The sequence below is a fragment of the Choloepus didactylus genome, chromosome 13 (genome assembly GCF_015220235.1).
Source record: "Choloepus didactylus isolate mChoDid1 chromosome 13, mChoDid1.pri, whole genome shotgun sequence".
Classification (NCBI taxonomy): Eukaryota; Metazoa; Chordata; class Mammalia; order Pilosa; family Megalonychidae; genus Choloepus; species Choloepus didactylus.
The window spans coordinates 88,309,711-88,333,227 of NC_051319.1; the positions used below are offsets into that span (position 1 = coordinate 88,309,711).

At 36.5% G+C, this 23,517-nt stretch overlaps 1 protein-coding gene across 1 annotated transcript; it reads right to left on the reverse strand.

Moving 5' to 3' along the window:
- Nucleotides 1-4,643: 4,643 nt before the first annotated feature.
- Nucleotides 4,644-23,509, reverse strand: YIPF5 (Yip1 domain family member 5). Its single transcript, XM_037802053.1, has 6 exons — nucleotides 23,395-23,509; nucleotides 22,689-22,808; nucleotides 17,767-17,939; nucleotides 16,747-16,892; nucleotides 6,942-7,123; nucleotides 4,644-5,628 (listed from the first exon to the last, which is right to left on the reverse strand). Exons 2-6 carry the CDS (start codon nucleotides 22,796-22,798, stop codon nucleotides 5,466-5,468), a joined length of 774 nt encoding a protein of 257 aa, XP_037657981.1. The 5' UTR covers nucleotides 22,799-22,808; nucleotides 23,395-23,509; the 3' UTR covers nucleotides 4,644-5,465.
- Nucleotides 23,510-23,517: the final 8 nt, after the last annotated feature.

Genomic DNA, 23,517 nt, shown 5'->3' on the forward strand with positions numbered 1-23,517 from the left:
TTAAAAAATATGCATAAATATGACTACATTTACTGTATTTTATGGTGATTTAAAAGAATTTTATACAGTTAACTTTGTTTACACATGATTTTTCATGTTACCAAGCAAACTCTAGAACCAAACTCTTACATCAAGTACAACTGCACTATATAGCAGTTTTGACAGAAGCAATTAAATATTATATAGTTCCATACTTTATTCTGGACTTGAATATAAGACAACCACCAACCATAAAATTTATGCAACAATAATTTAAATTAAAAATTATTTTGTTAGGTTGGGGAACCAAAAAATAAGAAAACAGTCTGAACCATCTGAGGAATTTGAAGTGTAAATCAGTAGTTTGAGAATTTAATTACTAAAGCATGATCTGCCATGCTCACTGAGAAGAAATGGATACTAACAGAACATGCTCATTACATTTGCCTTAACAAGGATTGCATATTCATAAAACAAATTGAAAAAGGTGAAGATATCCAAGGATTACATTAAAACACAATATTCTAAAGCAGTTAGGTAAAGCGTGAAAACCCAGTACTAATTATTAATATGCTCTTCCAGAATAGTAAGTACTAATGAAGAAAAACATATTTGTATGACGTCAGTAATTAGAAATTATGATATCCTGTAAGAAATACGTTTCAACATCTCATCTCCCCTTTGTGCTTGAGAACTCTAAGAGCCACTGATATGTCAGCTAGAAAACACCTAGAAAACTAAAACATAACATACCAAACCTACTGGACACAGCAAAAGCAGTGCTCAGAGAGAAATTTATAGCTGTAAATGCTTACATAAAAAAAGATCTCAAAATAAATAACCTACCTTTTCACCTTAAGGAGCTAGAAAAAAGAACAAAAGCTAGTGAAAAGAGGAAATAATAAAGATTGGAATTGAGATAAATGAAAAAGAGAATAGAAAAATAGCAAATCAATTAAATCAAAAGATGGTTCTTCAAAAAGATCAACAAAATTGAGAAACTCTGAGCAAGAATGACAAAGAGAAAAAGAGTAAAGAATACAAATAACTAAAATCAGAAATGAAAGTGGAGATATTATCAACCTTACAGAAATAAGAAGGGATGTAAAAGAATGCAATGAACTGCATGCCAACAATTAGATATCCTAGATGAAATGGATAAATTCCTAGAAACATACAAGTTGGAAAAACTGATTTAAAAAAAGGAAGAAAATATGAACAGACCTATATAAGTGAAGAGATAGAACTAGTAATCCAAAACATCCCAACAAAGAAAAGTCCAGGACCAGATGACTTCACTGGTTGAATTCTACCAAACATTTAAAGAATTAACGCCAATACTTCTCAAATTCTTTCAAAAAACAGAAGAGGAGGGAATACTTCCTAACTCATTCTATAAGGCCAGTATTACCATTACACCAACACCAAATCCATCAGCATATTAAAAGCATTATACACCACAGATAAATATACAAGTGGGATTTATCCCAAGAATGCAAGAAAATCTTAAAATCAATGAAGAGAATATTCATAGAATGAAGGAGAAAAACCACATAAACATCGCAATTGACACAGAACATGCACTTGACAAAATCCAACACTCTTTTAAGATAATAACACGCAGAAAACTAGGAATAGAAGGGAATTTCTTCAGCGTTTATGAAAAAATCCACTGCTATCATCACACTCGGGTGAAAGACTAAAAGCTTTCTCCCTAAGGTCAGGAACAAGATAGAGATGCCCACTCTCACCACTACTATTCACCATTGTACTGGAAGTTCTAGTTGGGGCAATTAGGCAAGGAAAAAACTAAAAGGCATGGGAATTGAAAAGGAAGAAGTAAAAAGTATTTTTATTCACAGATGACCCGATCCTCTCCACACAGAAAACTCCATATAATCCACAAAAAAACCTACTTAGAGGTAATAAACAAATTTGGCAATGTTGCAAGGAACAAGATCAACAGGCAAAACCAGTTGCCTTTCTATACATCAACAATCCAAAAGGAATTTTTAAAAAAAAAATCCTATTTACAATAATATCCAAAAGAATAAGAAACAAAGGGATAAATTTAATGAGGAAAGACTAATACAATGAAAACTACAAACACTGCTGACAGAAATTAAAGAAGACTTAAATAAATAGCAAGACATCCCATGGACTGGAAGACTTAGTATTTTTAAGAAGGTAATACTACCCAAAGGGACTGTGCCAGTTTGGATGTATTATGTCCCCCAGAGCACCATTATCTTTGATACAATCTTGTGGGGGCAGATGTACTGGTGTTGATTAGGTTGGAACCTTCTGATTGAATGTTTCCATGGAGATGTGACCCACCCAACTGTGAATGGCAACTTTGATTAGGGTGTGACTTCTTGATTGAATGTTTCCATGGAGGTGTGGCTCCACCCATTCAGCATGGATCATTACTGAATCACTGGAGTACTTCAAAAAGAGCCACAAAGGCCCAGCCACTGCTGCAGCCTAGAGAGGAAAGTCCTGGGAGAAAGCCATTTTGAAACCATAACTCCAGAGCAGATGCCAGCCATGTGCCTTTCCAGTTAACAGAGGTTTTCTGGATGCCACTGGCCATCCTCCAGTGAAGGGACCCGATTGTTGATGCCTTACTTTGGACACTTTATGGCCTTAAGACTGTAACTGTGTAACCAAATAAACCCCCTTAATAACAGTCAATCCATTTCTGATATTTTGCATAACGGCAGCATTAGCAAACCGGAACAGAGACCTACAGGTTAAATTTAATCCCTGTTGAAATTCCAATGGCCCTTTTGCAGAAATGAAAAAGCCGATCTTCAAATTCATATGGGATTGAAAGGGGCCCCCAAAAGCAAAACAACCTTAAAAAAGAACAAAGTTGGAAGACACACACTTCGTGATTTCAAAACTAACTGCAAAGCTACAGTAATTAAAACTGTAGTACTCAAGTAAGGAGAGACATAAAGACCAATGGAAAAGAACTGATAGTCCAGAAATAAAGCTGTACATCTAAGACCAAATGATTTCAGCAAGGATGCCAAGACCCTTCAAAGGGGAAAGAAGTATCTCTTCAACAAATGGTGCTGGAACAACTGGATATCTACATGAAAATAAAATGAATTTGGGCACCTACCTCACACCATATCCCCATATAAACTCAAAATGGATCAATGATCTAAATAAAGGAGTTAAAACCATAAAACTCTTAGAAGAAAACATACAGGTAAATCTTCATGACCTGGAATTTGGCAGTGGATTCTCAGATCTCACATCAAACAGCAAAAGCAGCAACAATAACAAAAAAAGAATAATGTACTTCATCAAAATTAAAAACTTTTGCACATCAAAGGACATTATTAAGAAAGTGAAAAGACAACCATCCAGAGTGGCAAGAAAATATTTGCAAATCGTATATCTGACAAGGGTCTAGGATCCAGAATATATAGAGAACTCTTACAACTCAAAACTCAACAACAAAGACAGACAAATCAATTTTAAAATGGGCAAGGAGTTGAATAAACATTTCTTCAAAGTTATACAAACGGCCAAAAAGCACATAAAAAGATGCTCAACATTATCAGTTTAGAGAAATGCAAATCAAAATCACAATGAGGAACCATTCCACCCCCACTAGGATGGCTAGAATACCAAAAAAAAAAAAAAAAAAAGAAAGAAAGAAAGAAAGAAAGGAAAAGAACAAGTGTTAGAGAGGATGCAGAGAAATTGGAAATCTTGTGCATTCTGGTGGGAATGTAAAAAAATGGTTCAATTGCTGTGGAAAACAATTTGGTGGTTCCTTAAAAAGTTAAGCATAGAATTACTCTATGACCTAGAAACTCCACTCCTGGGTATGTACCCAAAAGAACTGAAAACTGGTACTCAAAAACATGTATATACATGTTCAAAGCAGCACTATCCACAACAGCCAAAAGATAGAAATAGCTCAAATGTCCATTAACAGATGACTGGATAAACAGATTGTGGTACGTATATATACGCTATAATATTAAGTCATCAAAAGGAATGAAATACTGATACATGCAACAACATGGATGAACCTTGAAAATATTATTCTAAGTGAAAAAAGCCAGAATGCAAAAGGTTACATATCATATGATTCCATTTATATGATATACTCAGCATAGGGAAATCCAGAGAGACAGAACACAGATTGGTGGTTACCAGGGGCTAAGGAGAGAGAAGAATGGGTGCTGATTGTACAATATTGTGAATGCATTAAATGCCACTGACTTATTTACTTAGAGTAGTTAATTTTATTAAAAAAAAAAAAAAAGTCAGCTTGGCATTTCTTTTTATTCAATCTAATGTAAAAGTCTCCTCCCCATACCGCATCTCTCGTGACTGTAACTGAGTTCTGTCCAGAATCAGAGGTAGTTTCTCCAGAAAAAGCTAATGATCAGTATCCCATGATATAGTATTTTTCTGCAGATTCTCTGGCAAGAAAGTGTAACAGTACAAACCAAATAAATTTAGTGCAGGGAAATAAAGTAAACCATTTTTCATTTAATCTTTTTTTCTGATCCTATACCAAATAACTCCTATTCTTAAAGCTTAGGTTAAATTGGAATACAAGTCAAAACCAGACCTAACTAAAGAATGTAAGACACAGAGATCAGTGGTTTAGTAAAAGTAAACTTCAACAATAGTTAAAATTAATCAGGAACATTTTAATTAATGAGCATCAAATGCACTTTACATTGATAACTGCAATACTGACAACTGTGACATTATAAATATTCTCCTCAAAAAAGGTTAGTGATTTTCTTTTTCCTGGGAAACATGGAGACCAAACTCTGAGCACTAATGTACCCAGGTTACCATGGTTTAGTTAATGCCAATATCTAAACAGGTGTTCACATTTCATGTCTAACATAAGGTAGACTGCGAACTTTTTGTATCTCTGAATTTTAGCAAATATTCATGAGATTATTTACAGAAATGTCAAATTTATGAAGTGCAAACTCATAAAAAAAAAACTATGCTGGTATCACTTTTTTGCTTCAAGTGTACCTGGTTCAAGTATACAGTCAAATTTTCTTCTCTAAGTTCCTGGTAAAATATTTCTGCAATAAGTCTTATGTCTACTATGGTGGGGTTGCTTTCAAGAAAGATTATTAGCAATGTGGCTAGTTTTCCACAGTTGATAAAAAATCTGTCAAAAACATTATAATATAATTTGCAAGGAAAAGGGTGTTTTTCTAAAGGCTGAAGAACAGGAAAGAATAGTACATCTTATTTGTATAAGCATGGACACTTAAAGCTAGTCACACTTGCAGGTAAACCCAATATAGTATTCAAAAGTTCTATAAAAATGAACAAAACATACATATTTACTTCCATTGCTCCAATGGTCAAACATTAAACTGGCACAAGAATGGTGCTGTAGCAGTTTGCTGGTCCAATTTAAGAGTTAAAGGTCCTTTTTGTGCATATTGCCCACTGATGTCCACATTCCAGATAAATTCAGTTCAAAAGACAGAAATTAGGGCAAAGACTCCATATAACAAAGCACAAGGATATGCTACTAGAAGTTGCTGTCCTTCCATGGCTAATGCAGAAATAAAAATTTTGGAAGCAGAAAAACTACACCATCCAATAATTCCAGCAGTGAGAATGATTCCTACCAATCCTCTGTAATCAACAAGGGAAAAAAAGGGAGGAAAAAAAAAAAAAAAAGGAAACAGATGAGAATACTTATATAAGAACCCTACAATAACCCAAAGAAAAGCATTTTAAAATCCACATGGAGGCATTTGCAGAAATAATCCAGATTGTTTTTCAAATGCTAAAATGTACCTTATGGTGAATTCAGTAATACTGAATCACTTTATGTGATAAAAACCATTTACAACTACATTTTGCACTTTTTCTCAACCTTGGCACTACTGACATTTGGACTGAATAATTTTGTGTTGTGGGGGCTGGTTTGGGCATTGTTAAGATGTTTAGCAGCATCCCTGGCCTCTATTTGTTAGATGTCAGTAACTCTAGCCAAGTTGTAAAAATCAAATTGTCTCTAGACATTGTCAAATGCCCCCTAGGAGGCAAAATCACTCCTGGTTGAGAAAAATTGTTTTAGTAGAAAATAGGTTCCTATGTAAAATTCAAATATAAAAAAATGTCAATTCTTAACAATTGAGGAGAGAAGCACTTTCTACACTGAAAATCTGAAGACTATTTATACAGAGCAAGAACACTGTAAAACCAATCATCTTATCCAGTTTCTAGTATCAATCAAAGAGTTGAGATACGCTCTTCCCCTAAATTATCTGCAGTGTGACAAAGCCCAATCATTTGTATTGTCCAGCACTAACTGCAAGGAGGACTTTGAACTGTTGAGAGAAAATATGCACACTAGCCAGGAGGAACTTGATCATCAATAATTTATACCTGTTTTTAAACTTAATCAATGTTGTCATTTTACAATTACACACACTTAAAACTTCTCAAAAGTACATCTGAGAACATAGGGTAGGCTACTAACAGCCTCCTGCCAAAAAAGGAATATGTTTCATTTTCAGTTAAAAAGCTGCCAAATGGAAAATATTTAATATTGTCAAGCTTCGCATATGCCCAAAGGCTTAAAGAAATCAGATTTGCTCTATAATATATCAAAGAGAGGGTAAATACAATTTTAACACTCTAATGACCTGACCCTTTCCATGCAGTATTTAAATTAATAACAATCACCACTGTTTAATTCGTTACTGCTGTGACACTGGAAAGAAAACACAAAACCAATAAAATTCTTTATCATAAGTAAAAGTAGAGATGACAAGGAAGATTTTTTTAATTTACTCTCATTTCCACTGTACATCATCCCAAAGCATCTAGCACAGACAGGCACTGTCTGATATGTTTGCTGAAACAATGATTTATGTGACGCATGAATCCTTTACACAGAATTCATCAATCCACCCCCCAAAATAAAGATTAGTACTTACTGCAAAGAAAATACCACTGCAAAGCTGGAAAGTAGAATCATGGGAAGAAGACAATATCCAAGGACACTTGCCACACAACCAAATGAAACACCTGTCATGCTCATTAAATTTAATAAACAAAACATTCCTAGACATCCAATTGCACTGATTCCATATACATAGCCAAACTGGATTTTGCCAGCCTATAGAAAAAGAAAAGAATATAGGTTAAAGGGCAAATATTAATTATTTCAGGTCTTATTTCACCTAATGTACATGGAGAGGACATTCAATTAGTTAGCACCTATTCAATATTAAAATCTAGAGGCATCTGTTCTTTATTCAAAGAAGTGAAAGACTGAGCTATATATCCTTCTTAAGAAGTTAAAGTATCTCCTCCCAATATAGATATTTTGTTTTATATTTTCCAGTTAGCATTTGAGCTTGGCAGAATTGAACAAATAAAGAGACAAATTATGGCATAATCACCTAAAGAAGGAGATTCCTAAAAAGAACTCAGGCAGATTCCAAGCTAAAGAGACAAGATAGAAAGTCATTAAAAATGTTTTGATACTAGCTAATATGCCTTGAAAGCACCCATTTCTGCCAAAAAATGCCCCAAAGCAATTTATTCTCATTTGCGGATGCAGCTATAATTTTTAGCAGCAGAAATAATTTCATCATTCACTTTATAATAGTGTCAGAGGAGCTAAGAGAAAGGAAGCAGGACAAACAGAAAGACAGGATTTTTTTTTGGGGGGGGAGGGTGGTAGAGGGGGAAGAAGAGGGAAAAAACCCTGATTAAACAACTAGGAAAGAGGAATATAATGCAAGATAATTTTTCCAAATTGTTCTTTGACTTATACAGCCCTTTGACTAAAAGCAAAATCTTAATTCTGCTCTCAAAAAAGACATCACTAAGAGTCATAGGTTAACAAAGGTTAGCTCAACTGGAACTATTTTACTCTTAGTTAAGTAGGTGAACAGAAACACTGAATTCAGATCACACTATCTCTAAAAAAGCCAGATCACAAAGATTTCAAAAAGTTCCCTTTGTCAATTTTTATCATACAAACTCAAAGGCAAGAATGCTTCTACAGATTAAGTGGGAAAATCCTTGGGATTTTGTTAGATTCAATATTTATTTATAAATAATTGTTTAAGAGTATACAAGTTTGAGAAAGCTCAACTGAGTTCACTAATGAGTTCATTCATATAGTAATAAAACCTTATACTTGTGTAGTGCTTTTAACTTTTCAAAGTGTTTTCATATACTCTTGCCTTGCTTTATAACTAAAACAACAGATTATTATCTATCAGAGGCAGTTGAAGGATCAAATGACTTACTCAATGCTTCATTCATTACATTATTTATTTACATACCTTTACAACCAAGAGAATAATATGAAAAAAAAATTTTACCATTTAAAGATACCAAACACACCTGCCTTTTCAATACATAACATTCTTGGGGGAAGGGCAGGTTTGGAGGGTAAAATTTGTTGTCCTTTAATACTTCCATCATTAAAAAAAAATAAATATAGAAAAATCACCACCACCATTACAACTAAACACTACTCAATGTTTAGGAAAAAAAAAAAAAATGCCATGTTTTTCTTTTTTAAAGACAAGAGCAATAGGCCAAAAAAGTCAGTAAATCACTGAAAAGTGAGAAGGAATCCTGAAGACATATTAAAGCCACACATGCTATTTTTATTATTATTTTTTGCCTTTTTCCTAATAATTGGACACTTTTTTGAACAGGTTATGATTTCTTTTTTTTTTTTTTTTTTTTTTTTTTTAATCATCATTTTATTGAGATATATTCACATACCACGCAGTCATACAAAACAAATTGTACTTTCGATTGTTTACAGTACCATTACATAGTTGTACATTCATCACCTAAATCAATCCCTGACACCTTCATTAGCACACACACAAAAATAACAAGAATAATAATTAGAGTGAAAAAGAGCAATTGAAGTAAAAAAGAACACTAGGTACCTTTGTCTGTTTGTTTGCTTCCCCTACTTTTCTACACATCGATCCATAAACTAGACAAAGTGGAGTTTGGTCCTTATGGCATTCCCAATCCCACTGTCACCCCTCATAAGCTACATTTTTATACAACTGTCTTCGAGATTCATGGGTTCTGGGTTGTAGTTTAATAGTTTCAGGTATCCACCACCAGCTACCCCAATTCTTTAGAACCTAAAAAAGGTTGTCTAAAGTGTGCGTAAGAGTGCCCACCAGAGTGATCTCTCGGCTCGTTTTGGAATCTCTCTGCCACTGAAGCTTATTTCATTTCCTTTCACATCCCCCTTTTGCTCAAGAAGATGTTCTCCATCCCACGATGCCGGGTCTACATTCCTCCCCGGGAGTCATATTCCACGTTGCCAGGGAGATTCACTTCCCTGGGTGTCTGATCCCACGTAGGGGGGAGGGCAGTGATTTCACCTTTCAAGTTGGCTTAGCCAGAGAGAGAGGGACACATCTGAGCAACAAAGAGGCATTCAGGAGGAGACTCTTAGGCACAAATACAGGGAGGCCTAGCCTCTCCTTTGCAGCAACCGTCTTCCCAAGGGTGAAACTTATGGTAGAGGGCTCAACCCATCAAACCACCAGTCCCCTATGTCTGTGGTCATGTTAGCAACCATGGAGGTGGGGTAGGCGAATACCCCTGCATTCTCCACAGGCTCCTCAAGGGGGCACTACATCTTTTTTTTTTTTTTGTTTTTTTTTTTTTTTTCCTTGTTTGTCTTTTTTCTTTTTTTTTTTTTAACTTTCCCTTCTTTTTTCAAATCAACTGTATGAAAAAAAAAGTTAAAAAGAAAACAAACATACAATAAAAGAACATTTCAAAGAGACCATAGCAAGGGAGTACGAAAAAGACAACTAACCTAAGATAACTGCTTAACTTCCAACATGTTCCTACTTTACCCCAAGAAAGTTACATACTATAGCAACATTTCAGTGAACTTGTTCCTACTACATCCATCAGAAATTAACAGACCATAGTCATTTCTGGGCATCCCCAGAACGTTAAATAGCTTATCTGTTCTTCTTGGATTATTGTTCCCCCTTCCTTAATTGCTCTCTACTGCTAGATCCCCTACATTCTACATTATAAACCATTTGTTTTACATTTTTCAAAGTTCACATTAGTGGTAGCATATAATATTTCTCTTTTTGTGCCTGGCTTATTTCGCTCAGCATTATGTCTTCAAGGTTCATCCATGTTGTCATATGTTTCACCAGATCGTTCCTTCTTACTGCCGCGTAGTATTCCATCGTGTGTATATACCACATTTTATTTATCCACTCATCTGTTGATGGACATTTGGGTTGTTTCCATCTCTTGGCAATTGTGAATAATGCTGCTATGAACATTGGCGTGCAGATATCTGTTCGTGTCACTGCTTTCCGATCTTCCGGGTATATCCCGAGAAGTGCAATCGCTGGATCGAATGGTAGCTCTATCTCTAGTTTTCTAAGGAACTGCCAGACTGACTTCCAGAGTGGCTGAACCATTATACAGTCCCACCAACAATGAATAAGAGTTCCAATTTCTCCACATCCCCTCCAGCATTTGTAGTTTCCTGTTTGTTTAATGGCAGCCATTCTAACCGGTGTTAGATGGTATCTCATTGTGGTCTTAATTTGCATCTCTCTAATAGCTAGTGAAGCTGAACATTTTTTCATGTGTTTCTTGGCCATTTGTATTTCCTCTTCAGAGAACTGTCTTTTCATATCTTTTGCCCATTTTATAATTGGGCTGTCTGTACTATTGTCATTGAGTTGTAGGATTTCTTTGTATATGCAAGATATCAGTCTTTTGTCAGATACATGGTTTCCAAAAATTTTTTCCCATTGAGTTGGCTGCCTCTTTACCTTTTTGAGAAATTCCTTTGAGGTGCAGAAACTTCTAAGCTTGAGGAGTTCCCATTTATCTATTTTCTCTTTTGTTGCTTGTGCTTTGGGTGTAAAGTCTAGGAAGTGGCCTCCTAATACAAGGTCTTGAAGATGTTTTCCTACATTATCTTCTAGGAGTTTTATGGTACTTTCTTTTATATTGAGATCTTTGGTCCATTTTGAGTTAATTTTTGTGTAGGGGGTGAGGTAGGGGTCCTCTTTCATTCTTTTGGATATGGATATCCAACTCTCCCAGCCCCATTTGTTGAAAAGACCATTATGGCTCAGTTCGGTGACTTTGGGGGCCTTATCAAAGATCAGTCGGCCATAGATCTGAGGGTCTATCTCTGAATTCTCAATTCGATTCCATTGATCTATATGTCTATCTTTGTGCCAGTACCATGCTGTTTTGGCAACTGTGGCTTTATAATAAGCTTCAAAGTCAGGGAGTGTAAGTCCTCCCACTTCGTTTTTCTTTTTTAAAGTGTCTTTAGCAATTCGAGGCATCTTCCCTTTCCAAATAAATTTGATAACTAGCTTTTCCAAGTCTGCAAAGTAGGTTGTTGGAATTTTGATTGGGATTGCATTGAATCTGTAGATGAGTTTGGGTAGAATTGACATCTTAATGACATTTAGCCTTCCTATCCATGAACATGGAATATTTTTCCATCTTTTAAGGTCCCCTTCTATTTCTTTTAGTAGAGTTATGTAGTTTTCTTTGTATAGGTCTTTTACATCTTTGGTTAAGTTTATTCCTAGGTACTTGATTTTTTTAGTTGCTATTGAAAATGGTATCTTTTTCTTGAGTGTCTCTTCAGTTTGTTCATTTCTAGCATATAGAAACATTACTGACTTATGTGCATTAATCTTGTATCCCGCTACTTTGCTAAATTTGTTTATTAGCTCTAGTAGGTGTATCGTTGATTTCTCAGGGTTTTCTAGATATAAGATCATATCATCTGCAACAATGACAGTTTTACTTCTTCTTTTCCAATTTGGATGCCTTTTATTTCTTTGTCTTGCCGGATTGCCCTGGCTAGCACTTCCAGCACAATGTTGAATAACAGTGGTGACAGCGGGCATCCTTGTCTTGTTCCTGATCTTAGAGGGAAGGCTTTCAGTCTCTCACCATTGAGTACTATGCTGGCTGTGGGTTTTTCATATATGCTCTTTATCATGTTGAGGAAGTTTCCTTCAATTCCTACCTTTTGAAGTGTTTTTATCAAAAAGGGATGTTGGATTTTGTCAAATGCTTTTTCAGCATCTATTGAGATGATCAATTGATTTTTCCCTTTCGAGTTTTTAATGTGTTGTAATACATTGATTGTTTTTCTTATGTTGAACCATCCTTGCATGCCTGGAATGAACCCCACTTGGTCATGGTGTATGATTTTTTTAATGTGTCTTTGGATTCGATTTGCAAGTATTTTGTTGAGGATTTTTGCATCTATATTCATTAGGGAGATTGGCCGGTAGTTTTCCTTTTTTGTAGCATCTTTGCCTGGTTTTGGTATTAGATTGATGTTAGCTTCATAAAATGAATTAGGTAGTGTTCCATTTTTTTCAATGTTTTGAAAGAGTTTGAGTAAGATTGGTGTCAGTTCTTTCTGGAAAGTTTGGTAGAATTCCCCTGTGAAGCCATCTGGCCCTGGGCATTTATTTGTGGGAAGATTTTTGATGACTGATTGGATCTCTTTGCTTGTGATGGGTTGGTTGAGGTCTTCTATTTCTTCTCTGGTCAGTCTAGGTTGTTCATATGTTTCCAGGAAATTGTCCATTTCTTCTACATTATCCAGTTTGTTGCCATACAGTTGTTCATAATATCCTCTTATAATTTTTTTAATTTCTTCAGGATCTGCAGTTATGTCACCTTTTTCATTCATTATTTTGTTTATATGGGTCTTCTCTCTTTTTGATTTTGTCAGTCTAGCTAGGGGCTTGTCAATCTTGTTGATCTTCTCAAAGAACCAACTTTTGGTGATATTTATCCTTTCTATTGTTTTTTTGTTCTCTATGTCATTTATTTCTGCTTTAATCCTTGTTATTTCTTTTCTTGTACTTGGTTTAGGATTGGTTTGCTGTTCATTTTCTAGCTTCTTCAGTTGATCCATTAGTTCTTTGATTTTGGCTCTTTCTTCCTTTTTAATATATGCGTTTAGTGCTATAAATTTCCCCCTTAGCACTGCTTTTGCTGCATCCCATAGGTTTTGGTATGTTGTGTTCTCATTTTCATTCGTTTCTATATATTTAGCAATTTCTCTTGCTATTTCTTCTTTAACCCACTGATTGTTTAGGAGTGTGTTGTTTAACCTCCAGGTATTTGTGAATTTTCTAAGTCTCTGATGGTTATTGACTTCTAATTGTATTCCATTGTGGTCAGAGAATGTGCTTTGAATAATTTCAATCTTTTTAAATTTATTGAGGCTTGTTTTATGTCCCAGCATATGATCTATTCTGGAGAAAGTTCCGTGAGCACTAGAAAAGTATGTGTATCCTGTTGATTTGGGATGTAATGTCCTGTAGATGTCTGTTAAATCTAATTCATTTATCAGATTGTTTAGGTTTTCAATTTCCTTATTGGTCTTCTGTCTGGTTGATCTATCTATAGGAGAGAGTGATGTGTTGAAGTCTCCCACAATTATTGTGGAAACATCAATTGCTTCCTTTAGTTTTGCCAAAGTTTCTCTCATGTATTTTGTGGCACCTTGATTGAGTGCATAGACATTTACGATTGTTATTTCTTCTTGCTGAATTGCCCCTTTTATTAGTATGTAGTGGCCTTCTTTGTCTCTCAAAACATCCCTGCATTTGAAGTCTATTTTATCTGAGATTAATATTGCTACACCTGCTTTCTTTTGGCTGTAGCTTGCATGAAATATTTTTTTCCATCCTTTCACTTTCAGTTTCTTTGTGTCCCTGTGTCTAAGATGAGTCTCTTGTATGCAACATATTGATGGTTCATTTTTTTTGATCCATTCTGCGAATCTATATCTTTTAATTGGGGAGTTTAATCCATTTACATTCAACGTTAAAACCGTGAAGGCATTTCTTGAATCGGCCATCTTATCCTTTGGATTATGTTTGCCATATTTTTCCCTCTCTCTATTAATATCCTTTATTGTACCCATACCGAATCTCTTTAGTACTGAACCTTTCTCCAAGTCTCTCTGTCCTGTCTTTGTTTGTCTGTCTGTAGGGCTCCCTTTAGTATCTCCAGTAGGGCAGGTCTCTTGTTAGCAAATTCTCTCAGCATTTCTTTGTCTGTGAAAAATTTAAGCTCTCCCTCAAATTTGAAGGAGAGCTTTGCTGGATAAAGTATTCTTGGCTGGAAATTCCTCTCACTCAGAATTTTAAATATATCGTGCCACTGCCTTCTCGCCTCCATGGTGGCTGCTGAGTAGTCACTACTTAGTCTTATGCTGTTTCCTTTGTATGTGGTGAATTGCTTTTCTCTTGCTGCTTTCAGAACTTGCTCCTTCTCTTCTATGTTTGACAGTGTGATCAGTATATGTCTCGGAGTGGGTTTTTTTGGATTTATTCTATTTGGAGTTCGCTGAGCATTTATGATTTGTGTATTTATGGTGTTTAGAAGATTTGGGAAGTTTTCCCCAACAATTTCTTTGACTACTCTTCCTAGACCTTTACCCTTTTCTTCCCCTTCTGGGACACCAATGAGTCTTATATTCGGACGTTTCATATTATCTATCATATCCCTGAGGTCCATTTCGAGTTTTTCAATTTTTTTCCCCATTTTTTCTTTTATGTTTTCATTTTCCATTCTGTCATCTTCCAGGTCACTGATTCGTTGTTCAACTTCCTCTAGTCTTGTACTATGAGTGTCCAGAATCTTTTTAATTTGGTCAACAGTTTCTTTAATTTCCATAAGATCATCCATTTTTTTATTTAGTCTTGCAATGTCTTCTTTATGCTCTTCTAGGGTCTTCTTGATTTCCTTCATATCCCGTACTAGGGTCTCATTGTTCATCTTTAGTTCTTTGAGTAGCTGCTCTAGGTGTGTCTCTTCTGGTCTTTTGATTTGGGTGCTTGGGCTTGGGTTATCCATATCGTCTGGTTTTTTCATATGCTTTATAATTTTCTGTTGTTTTTGGCCTCGTGGCATTTGCTGACCTTGATAGGGTTCTTTTAGGGTTTGTAGACCAGTTGAAGTCCTTATCTCTAATTTATCAGATCTACAGCTTCGTGGAGTACACTTTCTCTAACTAACCAGCAGGTGGCGTCCACGAGCCACCTGTTCTCCACAAGCCAGATCTCCCCTGCTTAGCCTTTTTGGTGAGTGGGGGAGTGAGTCTTGTGGGGCCCAATTGGTGTCCCAAGCTTGCGTGTGTAGTTGGTGTTGCCTGCCCTGTATGTGGGGCGTGTTTCTGGGCAGTCGGGGAGGGGGGGTGGCCCTAACAATCAAATCTCCCTGATGATCCTAGAGTTTTAAAGCTACTGCAATAGTCTAATCCTTCAGTTCAGTCCTGCCACAGTTTGTCTCTGCCACTGACCCACAAGTCTTTGGTATTGGCGTATGGCTCCTGAGACTTGCAAGTGGGCCCCTCTTCCAGGCTGTGCACCCCGGGTCCTCTGTTGAGGGATGACTGTGCTATGTCGCAGGTGAGTGCCGTCCCCCCAGGGCAGTTCTGGGCTGCTGGGCTGTGTTGGGAGGCTCCCAGTCTGCTCAAATGATGGCTGAATGGGGCTCTGTTAATTCACACTGCTCCCCCTTCCCAGCTCTGGGACATTCAGCTGAGGTTGCAGGGAAGGCTAATGTCCACGCCCAGTTTTGTGGTGTGTGCCTGTTATTTGAAGCACTTCCGTCACACTGGGTTGTCTGGGGCAGCTCTGGGCTATGGGGCTGGCGATGTGCAGGAGTGTTTCCTGTCCAGCAGGATGGTGGCTGTGAGCGGACACCCCCCTTTTCTTGGGAAGTTGTGTTGTTTAGTGAATTTTCTCAGCCACTGGATTATTGCCTTTTGTCTCAGAGCTCTCTTAGTTCTGCTCTTGACTTGACGTGCCCAAATTTCAATTCTTTGAAGCTTTCTGTATTGAGCTTCTTAGAGTAATTGTTTTAGAAAAAGCAAAAAGGATTTAAAAAAAAAAAAAAAAAAAAACGGCCCTCCTCAGAGATCTAATGGGTTATTGAAATGCTAATAGACAAAGCAACCAGGGCCATTAAGGAAAAGTGCCCAGGGCAGAGAGATCAGCCTTGCTTCGGGATTTGCATATGCGCCTCAAGGCCTGATCTCCGCCCTTCCCCTTTCTGTGTTCACCAGAACTCCAAAAATCCTCTGCTTTTATTTTGGAGTTTTTCGTGTTGTTTTTTTTCTATGCCTGTCTCCTCTCTGCTGGGCTGGCTGCTCTCAGAGTCTCTGGTGTCTGGCCTCAGTCTATCTATGGTTGGAGTTTGAATCAGTAGAATGAGTTTCCGGTAAGAGCAGCCACTGCAATTCTCCCTTCTCCTTCCTGGAGCTGACAGCCCCTCCTCCCCCGGGACTGAGCCTGGCAGGGAGGGGCGCGGGTCCCCTGGCCGCAAAAACTTACAGATTTCGCTGATCTCAGCAGTTCCACGTTTTCATGAGTGTTGTATGAAGTATGCCCAAAGACAGATTGCTCTGTGGTGTCCAGTCCACGCAGTTCCTGGCTTTTTACCTACTTTCCTGGAGGAGTAACTAAAACATACAGCTCACCAGTCTGCCATCTTGCCCCGCCTCCCCCGAACAGGTTATGATTTCTAAATCTGCTCTATTATCAATGGAGAAGTGATGAATAGGCATAAATTTGAGCAATTCAATACTGTTCAAAACACATCAAAGACTTAAGGTATACTAACGGTCTTGAAAATGGCATTTGATAGAAATCTAAAGACCACTCTTTAATTTTACAACATGAGAACGAAAGCTAGTCTTACCAATAACAATGTGGCTCCAAAGGCAAGACAAAAAACCATTGGTCCTGCCAAATCAGTCTCATTCATGATGCTGCCGTCTGCTACTTTTAATGGATGTAACACTGTGAGTGTTTTTTGCCAGATGTGGTCAAAATTGATACCTAATTCTAAGAAAACAGAAAATAAGGAGAAATTAGGATTTATGTTATACCTTTAAATTGCCAGAATCTATGTTAGAGCAGGAGACAAAGTGAAATAACCAGCATCAAAAGAGGACCTAGTAATGCCACATGGTATTACCTGTCAAGCCCTCAATACCAGTTTTCAGTTTTCGTGGTACTTATCCTACAAATATCCAATCTCTGATTTGGTGCTAGAAAAGGGAATGAATATGATGAAACAGACACTCATTACATCTCTCAGCTACAACTATACAGCAAGGAATATACGGACAGGGTTAACAGTAACGTGTTCTTTACCTGGGTCTTCAGGAGCAACTCGGGGCCCTGTGAAACTGTATACAAACTATGTCTTTTTGCACGTGTGCATTTTTCTGAAGAGAGCATCCATAACTTTCATTAGACTTTCAAAAGGTATCTGGTCCAAAAAAATGTTCAGAACTATTTCCATGTTATAGATTTTTCAAGTTCTATGGAACACAATTTGATGACCAACATACTTTTCAGTGATGCCACTAAATCTGCATGCTTATTTCCATGTAGAATAAACAACACTATATTATATCCTCACAGTTCCTTCACTAATAAAATTTAATCAATAATTTTAAGTAAAAGCCGATGCTCACACCAAGGTAATTATGTTGGCATGCATTATGATCACTTTATAAAGGTGTATTAAAAACCCAGTCCCCTCTGGCCCAATGTGGTTTCCAATATACCCTGTTCAAAATGGATCCTTTTGTAGAAAATTTTTTCTACAAGATTATCCTTTCAAGGGAAAAGGACAATTTAGGATTAGAATTTGTTTTCACCACCCACCTGGATATTACAGAGTACTACAAAGTGCAGTAACCAATCTTACCTTCTAATAAAGGTGGCTCATCCTCAAAGCTGTTTCCATAGAAAGACTGAGGTGTGGTGGGAGTATATGCCTGAGTTGGCTGGAAAATCTGCCCAGTGTATGGCTGCTGTGGCTGCATCATGTCTGGAGGGACAAATCGGCCTTGCTGTGCGTAGTCATAGCCACCATACTGCCTATAAATCAAAAGAAGTTATATTACTCAGAATTATTACTTTCCCTCTCTCCCTGAAGGCTTATGTCCTTTATATTCCTATTTTCATTTTTGGCAGCTAGGAAAATTTAGTCATGAAATTTCTAGAATATTTGCCAGTTTTTATATATGGTGGTTGAAATGATTAAACATATTATAATAACCTTTTTGAAATGTTACTATGTACAATGTTACTATGTACAAAGTAATGCTACAAGTGTTTAATGTGAATTATCTCACGTTATCCTCATTACAACCTTATAGGGTAGATATTATTGTCATCCTCATTATAGAGATGAAACTGAAATTAGGGTTAAAATGATTTGCCCATGGTAGTACTAGGATTCAAAACTAAGCTGTCTGATTCTAGCAGCCAATTCTTTAACAACTGTAATAAAAATCACCCCCAAATCCTACTTTACAGAGACAGCTATAGTATTTTGCTCTGTATGTGCATTTTTCCCTAATCTTTTTGCCATATAAACATATTGATTTATATTTGCACACATACATACACATCCACGGTCAGCTGGTGGAACTGGAACAAGAAATCATATTTCTTGATTTAGGACAGTATGTTATTGTGTTGGATGATGTTAGGATTTATCAGAAATCCACCTCTGAGTTTATGAAACAACTAGAAAACACCATATGGAGGTTTCTAGAATATGGATAAACAGATTATATTCTATTTCTCAGAGAAAGAGAGAATGTGCATTGTAACATAACAACTGAAAAATAATGGTATAAACCAGAAGTTCTCAAACTCTTTGATCTTGGGACTCCTTAGACCTTAAAAATTATTGAGGACCCCAGAGTGTTTTTGCTTAAGTGGGTTATATCTATCAACATTTACCATATTAGAAATTAAAACTGAAAAATCTTTAAGATATTTATTAATTCATGAAAAAATAACATGATAATATTAACAATTTTTATTAAAAAAACTATTACATTTTTGAAAATCTCATTAATGTCTGGTTTAACAGGAGACAGCTAGAGTCTTATATTTGCTTCTGGATTCAACTCTTTGTGATATGTTTTAGTTGAAGTATCTAAAGAAAATGTAGCCTGAGAGACATGTAGCTGAAAATAGAATATTTGAATAACCTTTTCAGATTACTGTGGATATTCTTCTTAATAATTCATCAAACCTCAAAACAAAGTGGTAGTTTTTTAAACTAAAGTTGCAATGTTGAAGCTGAAACAATATCCATGAACTTTTTCTACTCTGTTGCATTAAAATTCATTACTTGTCTTACACTTTTTATATCACACACTGGTCATTTGGAAACTACTGATTCAATGAGTTATACAAACCCTCCAAATATGGACACATTTCATTCTACAATATATATTTCAAAATCACATTTGTTAATATTACCACAGATCTCATCAGAAATAAAGGTTAATTATTTGGAAGCTGACAGGTTCACAGCGATGAATACAAGGTTTCCAAAATCTTTATTTTTGCCTGAAATCTCAAATTTTATCATTGGCAACACATATTGTCAATTGCTTTCTTTGAAGTGACATGCTCACTTCATTTTTGAGAAAATATCTGCCAAATACTCAAGTCTGAATAACCACAGTGTCTGTCAGTTGTTCTTTCAAGTAAAAATGGTGTTCCATGAAAACAAGCGGTTGGTTCAGAGTCTGCAGCTCAATTACACAGACGCCTCTTTAGAAGTAACCATCATACTTCAGTATAGAAGTCCTTTGTGACTATTTCCAATTTTATCACACAGAATATTAAAAGGATATGTATGTAAGGGTTGGGATTCAATATTCTTACTGCTTCATCAAGGGCATTTGTAAATGAAACTGGCTTTTTTCCCCCAAATGTGTGTGGTGGTGAAGAATATACAACTATTAGAAAAATTTGAAACTGCCTTGATTCATACTCAGATACCAGCAATTTTAACAACCATTGCTTTTGCAACATCAGTGCAAATGTCAACACACCTAAAAAGGTAAATAATGTTTTAGTATTGTTCTGAAAGTAGTTGGGACCTCAAGGACCCTCTGAAAGGTTTTAAGGACCCTCTGGGGTCTGCAATCCATATTCTGATAACCACTGATATATATCCATAGATTTCATATATGGAAGAGAAATACTGCAAGCATATGAGTTTCATATTCAAGATGAAAGTGAGAAAGACAACATATTAAGCTCCATGAAATTCTTTATTTTCCTTTTCTGTCACAACCTGGTCAGGAAAATTCCTGTTTTGCTCCTGCTGGTTTTACAACATGGTATGGTAGGCATGATCTTTATGGACTAAATCAACACTTTCACAGCCACTCCGTACTAACAGCAAAGAATCTAAAAGTCTCTTAATGTATTAGGCTGTCTACCTAAATTCATGAAAACCCTCAGATACTCCAAAAAGGTATTATTAGTTAAGTAAAGGTTGAAAAAATACTAGATTTCAATACTTCACAAAGTATGCAACTAATATTATAATATATTTTAAAGGCATATCTAGAATACAGTGAGGGACCAGATCCAGCATGACATTATAACTCAAAGGATCATGACCAGAGTCTTGCTTTTACGTATATGAATGTATAACTGATACCTGTGAAGTACCCATAGAGAAAACTATGCAAAATGTTAAAGCTGACTTCGTAGGATAAATGCAGAACTCTGAACTGAAAATCAGTTAAGTCAAACTTAAAGACAATCCAAGTAAAATCATATTTGAACCTAGAATTTTGTCAACAGAGGGCTAAAATTTATGACAATATCTTTGCTATCAAGTTAGCAAACAAAACAGAATATTATTTGACAAACCGAGTTGGATGCTTACATTTTGCAAATCTAACTGAAGGTACACAAAGTGGAATAGTCCAATTTTCTATAGAGCTCAGAAACCCAAACTGATAGCTGCTAATACATTACGCTTCTTGTTTTCCCAAGCATCATCTACAAACCCATACTCATTAACTGGCAGTAAAGGTTTAATATAATCACGAGGAATAAAGCCTTTTTTTAGTACTGAAGCAATGCTTACTGCACATGACTTGGTTGAATGGAACTGTGAGAATAGTTGGCAATAGAATATCTAAGCAACTCCCGTGCAGAGAATGGAAATAAGGCAATGATAGATGGAATAAGATAAGTCACGCTGATAACTGATACAAACATGGACATGAAAAGAAAGAAAGGCAAAGAGGAACCTAAGAGGCTGCAATCTACAAGGCACAATAATTTTAAGTCCAAACATCATTCCCTTAAAGCAGGCCTGCCTAAAGAGACAGGTTCTCCAAAGCCCTGTTGCTGCTATAGTCAAGGATTCATTAGATGGCCTCTGACCAATCTCACATTCATCTGCCCTCCTATATTCAGAGCAATCATCAAAAATACATATTTAGATAAATAAATTGGTGAAAATCTCTCAACACAATTCTTCCAATTTCTCCCCAACTAACTGATCTAAAGAGATGAATCCTCATTGTTACATAATTGAGAACTTAAAAGAAAGAAAAATGTGATTCATAGACAGTATTTTTCACATGCTCACTCCCATTTTTCAATGCGTTAAGTTTTAGGAAGGAAAAAAACAACTTAGAATAAAACGTATCAAATTAGGCAGATTCAAAGGGTCTATATGTGATAGCATGCACAGCCTCTCCAAAACAGACCACACTGTGGGGCTGAATTTTTTAGTTTATTTTTAAAATTCTTACATGCTTCAATTCAGATTTATTAATTAAAACACAGTCTAATATTACATGCTTCATGCAGACTAACAAGATACACAACCTTTCCTTGCCTTCATCCTCGGATGATCTTCATAAGGTTTTTAATTCAAGATGCATGGATGAACATCAAATGACGTATGTATTGCCTTAAGTTAATGCATATTTATGTGTGTTTAAGTAAGTGTATCTGTGTATTACTTGGAATACACTCATAATTTTCATAGAACTCTCAAAGAGATCCTGAACCATCTTAAAAAAAAGGTTTAGCAATACAAGTATGTTCCCATCCTTTACTAGATGGGAGGCTAATAACATTACACTCTAAGGTACTAAGAGACTAAGGACATAATGTCCTAGAATAGACTGGTAGAAAACCTTCAGTTAATGAGTTTTGGCCACAAACACCAAGGAATATATAAAGATAAGTTGTTTTTTTTTTAACAAGAGAGGGCCTAAAGGCTTTGGGAATCCCTCTTCAATCTGTTTAACTGGCAACTTACATGGCATAAGGTTTCAGTAGGAGGAGGAGTAAAAATGATTATCAATTGCTATGTGAAAATCACCTGATGATTCATAACAGGGATCATTAACTGTTAAACATTGTTACTAAGCACTTTCAGTTAATGTTGATAAAGTCTGAAAATTGGATGGATATAGCTGCTAAACAAGACGTCAAGAGAGTTTAATTTTTAACTAGTCCCATGAATTAAATAACCTATCTTCTACATACCTGGACCTGCCATCCACATTTTAAATGATGTAGTAATATTTTTACTAGGAAACTGTTCCCCAACAGGCTATTTTTCTACCTATTTCACACCTGAAAATTTTGAAGAAGACATCAAACTGGAAAATTTCAAACCTAAACTAGTTTTGCTAGTTCTCTCCAGTGGAGGAAGATTATGAAGTCACCTTCTTGATAGGGAACACGTTCACACATTCAGTTTTAGGCAGAACCAAATACTCTGCCTACAGGCTTTCACTGCAATGTAGACTAAAGAAATTGCCAGAGTTGAAAAGTTACTTGCTATAGGGTCCTCCACTTCCTCCATAATCATAGGACTGTTGTGACTGGTCATCGATGCTATAACTTGTCTGGTAAAAATCCGTGTTGAAGTTATCAAAGCCTGACATTGCAAATGATCTGCAATAAAAGAGAAATGACAAATACTAATTATGCTGCAGGTCCTACTGAATTCGTTCCTGACGCTTTGGGAAGAAAAAACAATCAATATTTACTTAAATAAATACCCCCAGACGGCAGCAAGTATTTCCTTTGTAATTCTGAAGAGCAGCATTTGGAGGGCGGACCTTCTTGGAAGAGGGGAACACTAAGGAAATATCTAGCCTCAAAATTAAGACCCGGGAGAAACCTCCATCTCGAGGAATTGGTATACCTTAGGCTAGGTGCGGGGGACACGGAAGGGGCGCTTCCATGAGAGTCTAAAATATCAATTCCAAAGAAGATTTCCCACAATCGGACAACGCTAAACAGCTGACAGCGCGACTGACTCTGCAAATTATGAACCGCGGCCTGCCAGCAAAAGTACAGAACCCTGGAGGGTTGCGCCTGAGGTGCAGGGGCCACGTCAGAAGCCACGGCCTGAAAGGGAACGAGGGTCCAAAAGGAAAGAACCAAGGGCGCGGCGCCGAAAGACGGCGACAAGCCGTGCTTCACAGGTGTGGAGAGAAGCTGAACAAACAGTGTGACACAAGTATCGGACACTCACCAACAGCGGCTGTGGCAGCGGCAGCAGCTCCAGCAGTTCCAGATATCCCAAACTCAGTTGCAGACCCTGAACTGCCCCCGTTGCTACGTGTCATAGGGCCAAAGAACTGCTTCCGGGGCACGC

Coding starts and splice junctions, on each gene's coding strand:
- YIPF5 (XM_037802053.1), bottom strand. CDS start 22,798: ATGTCAGGCTTTGATAACTTCAACACGGATTTTTACCAGACAAGTTAT. Junction 16,893..17,766: donor TGAGCCACCTTTATTAGAAG/GTAAGATTGGTT, acceptor CTGTTTTCTTAG/AATTAGGTATCAATTTTGAC. Junction 5,629..6,941: donor GCAGTGGTATTTTCTTTGCA/GTAAGTACTAAT, acceptor TGTTGATTACAG/AGGATTGGTAGGAATCATTC.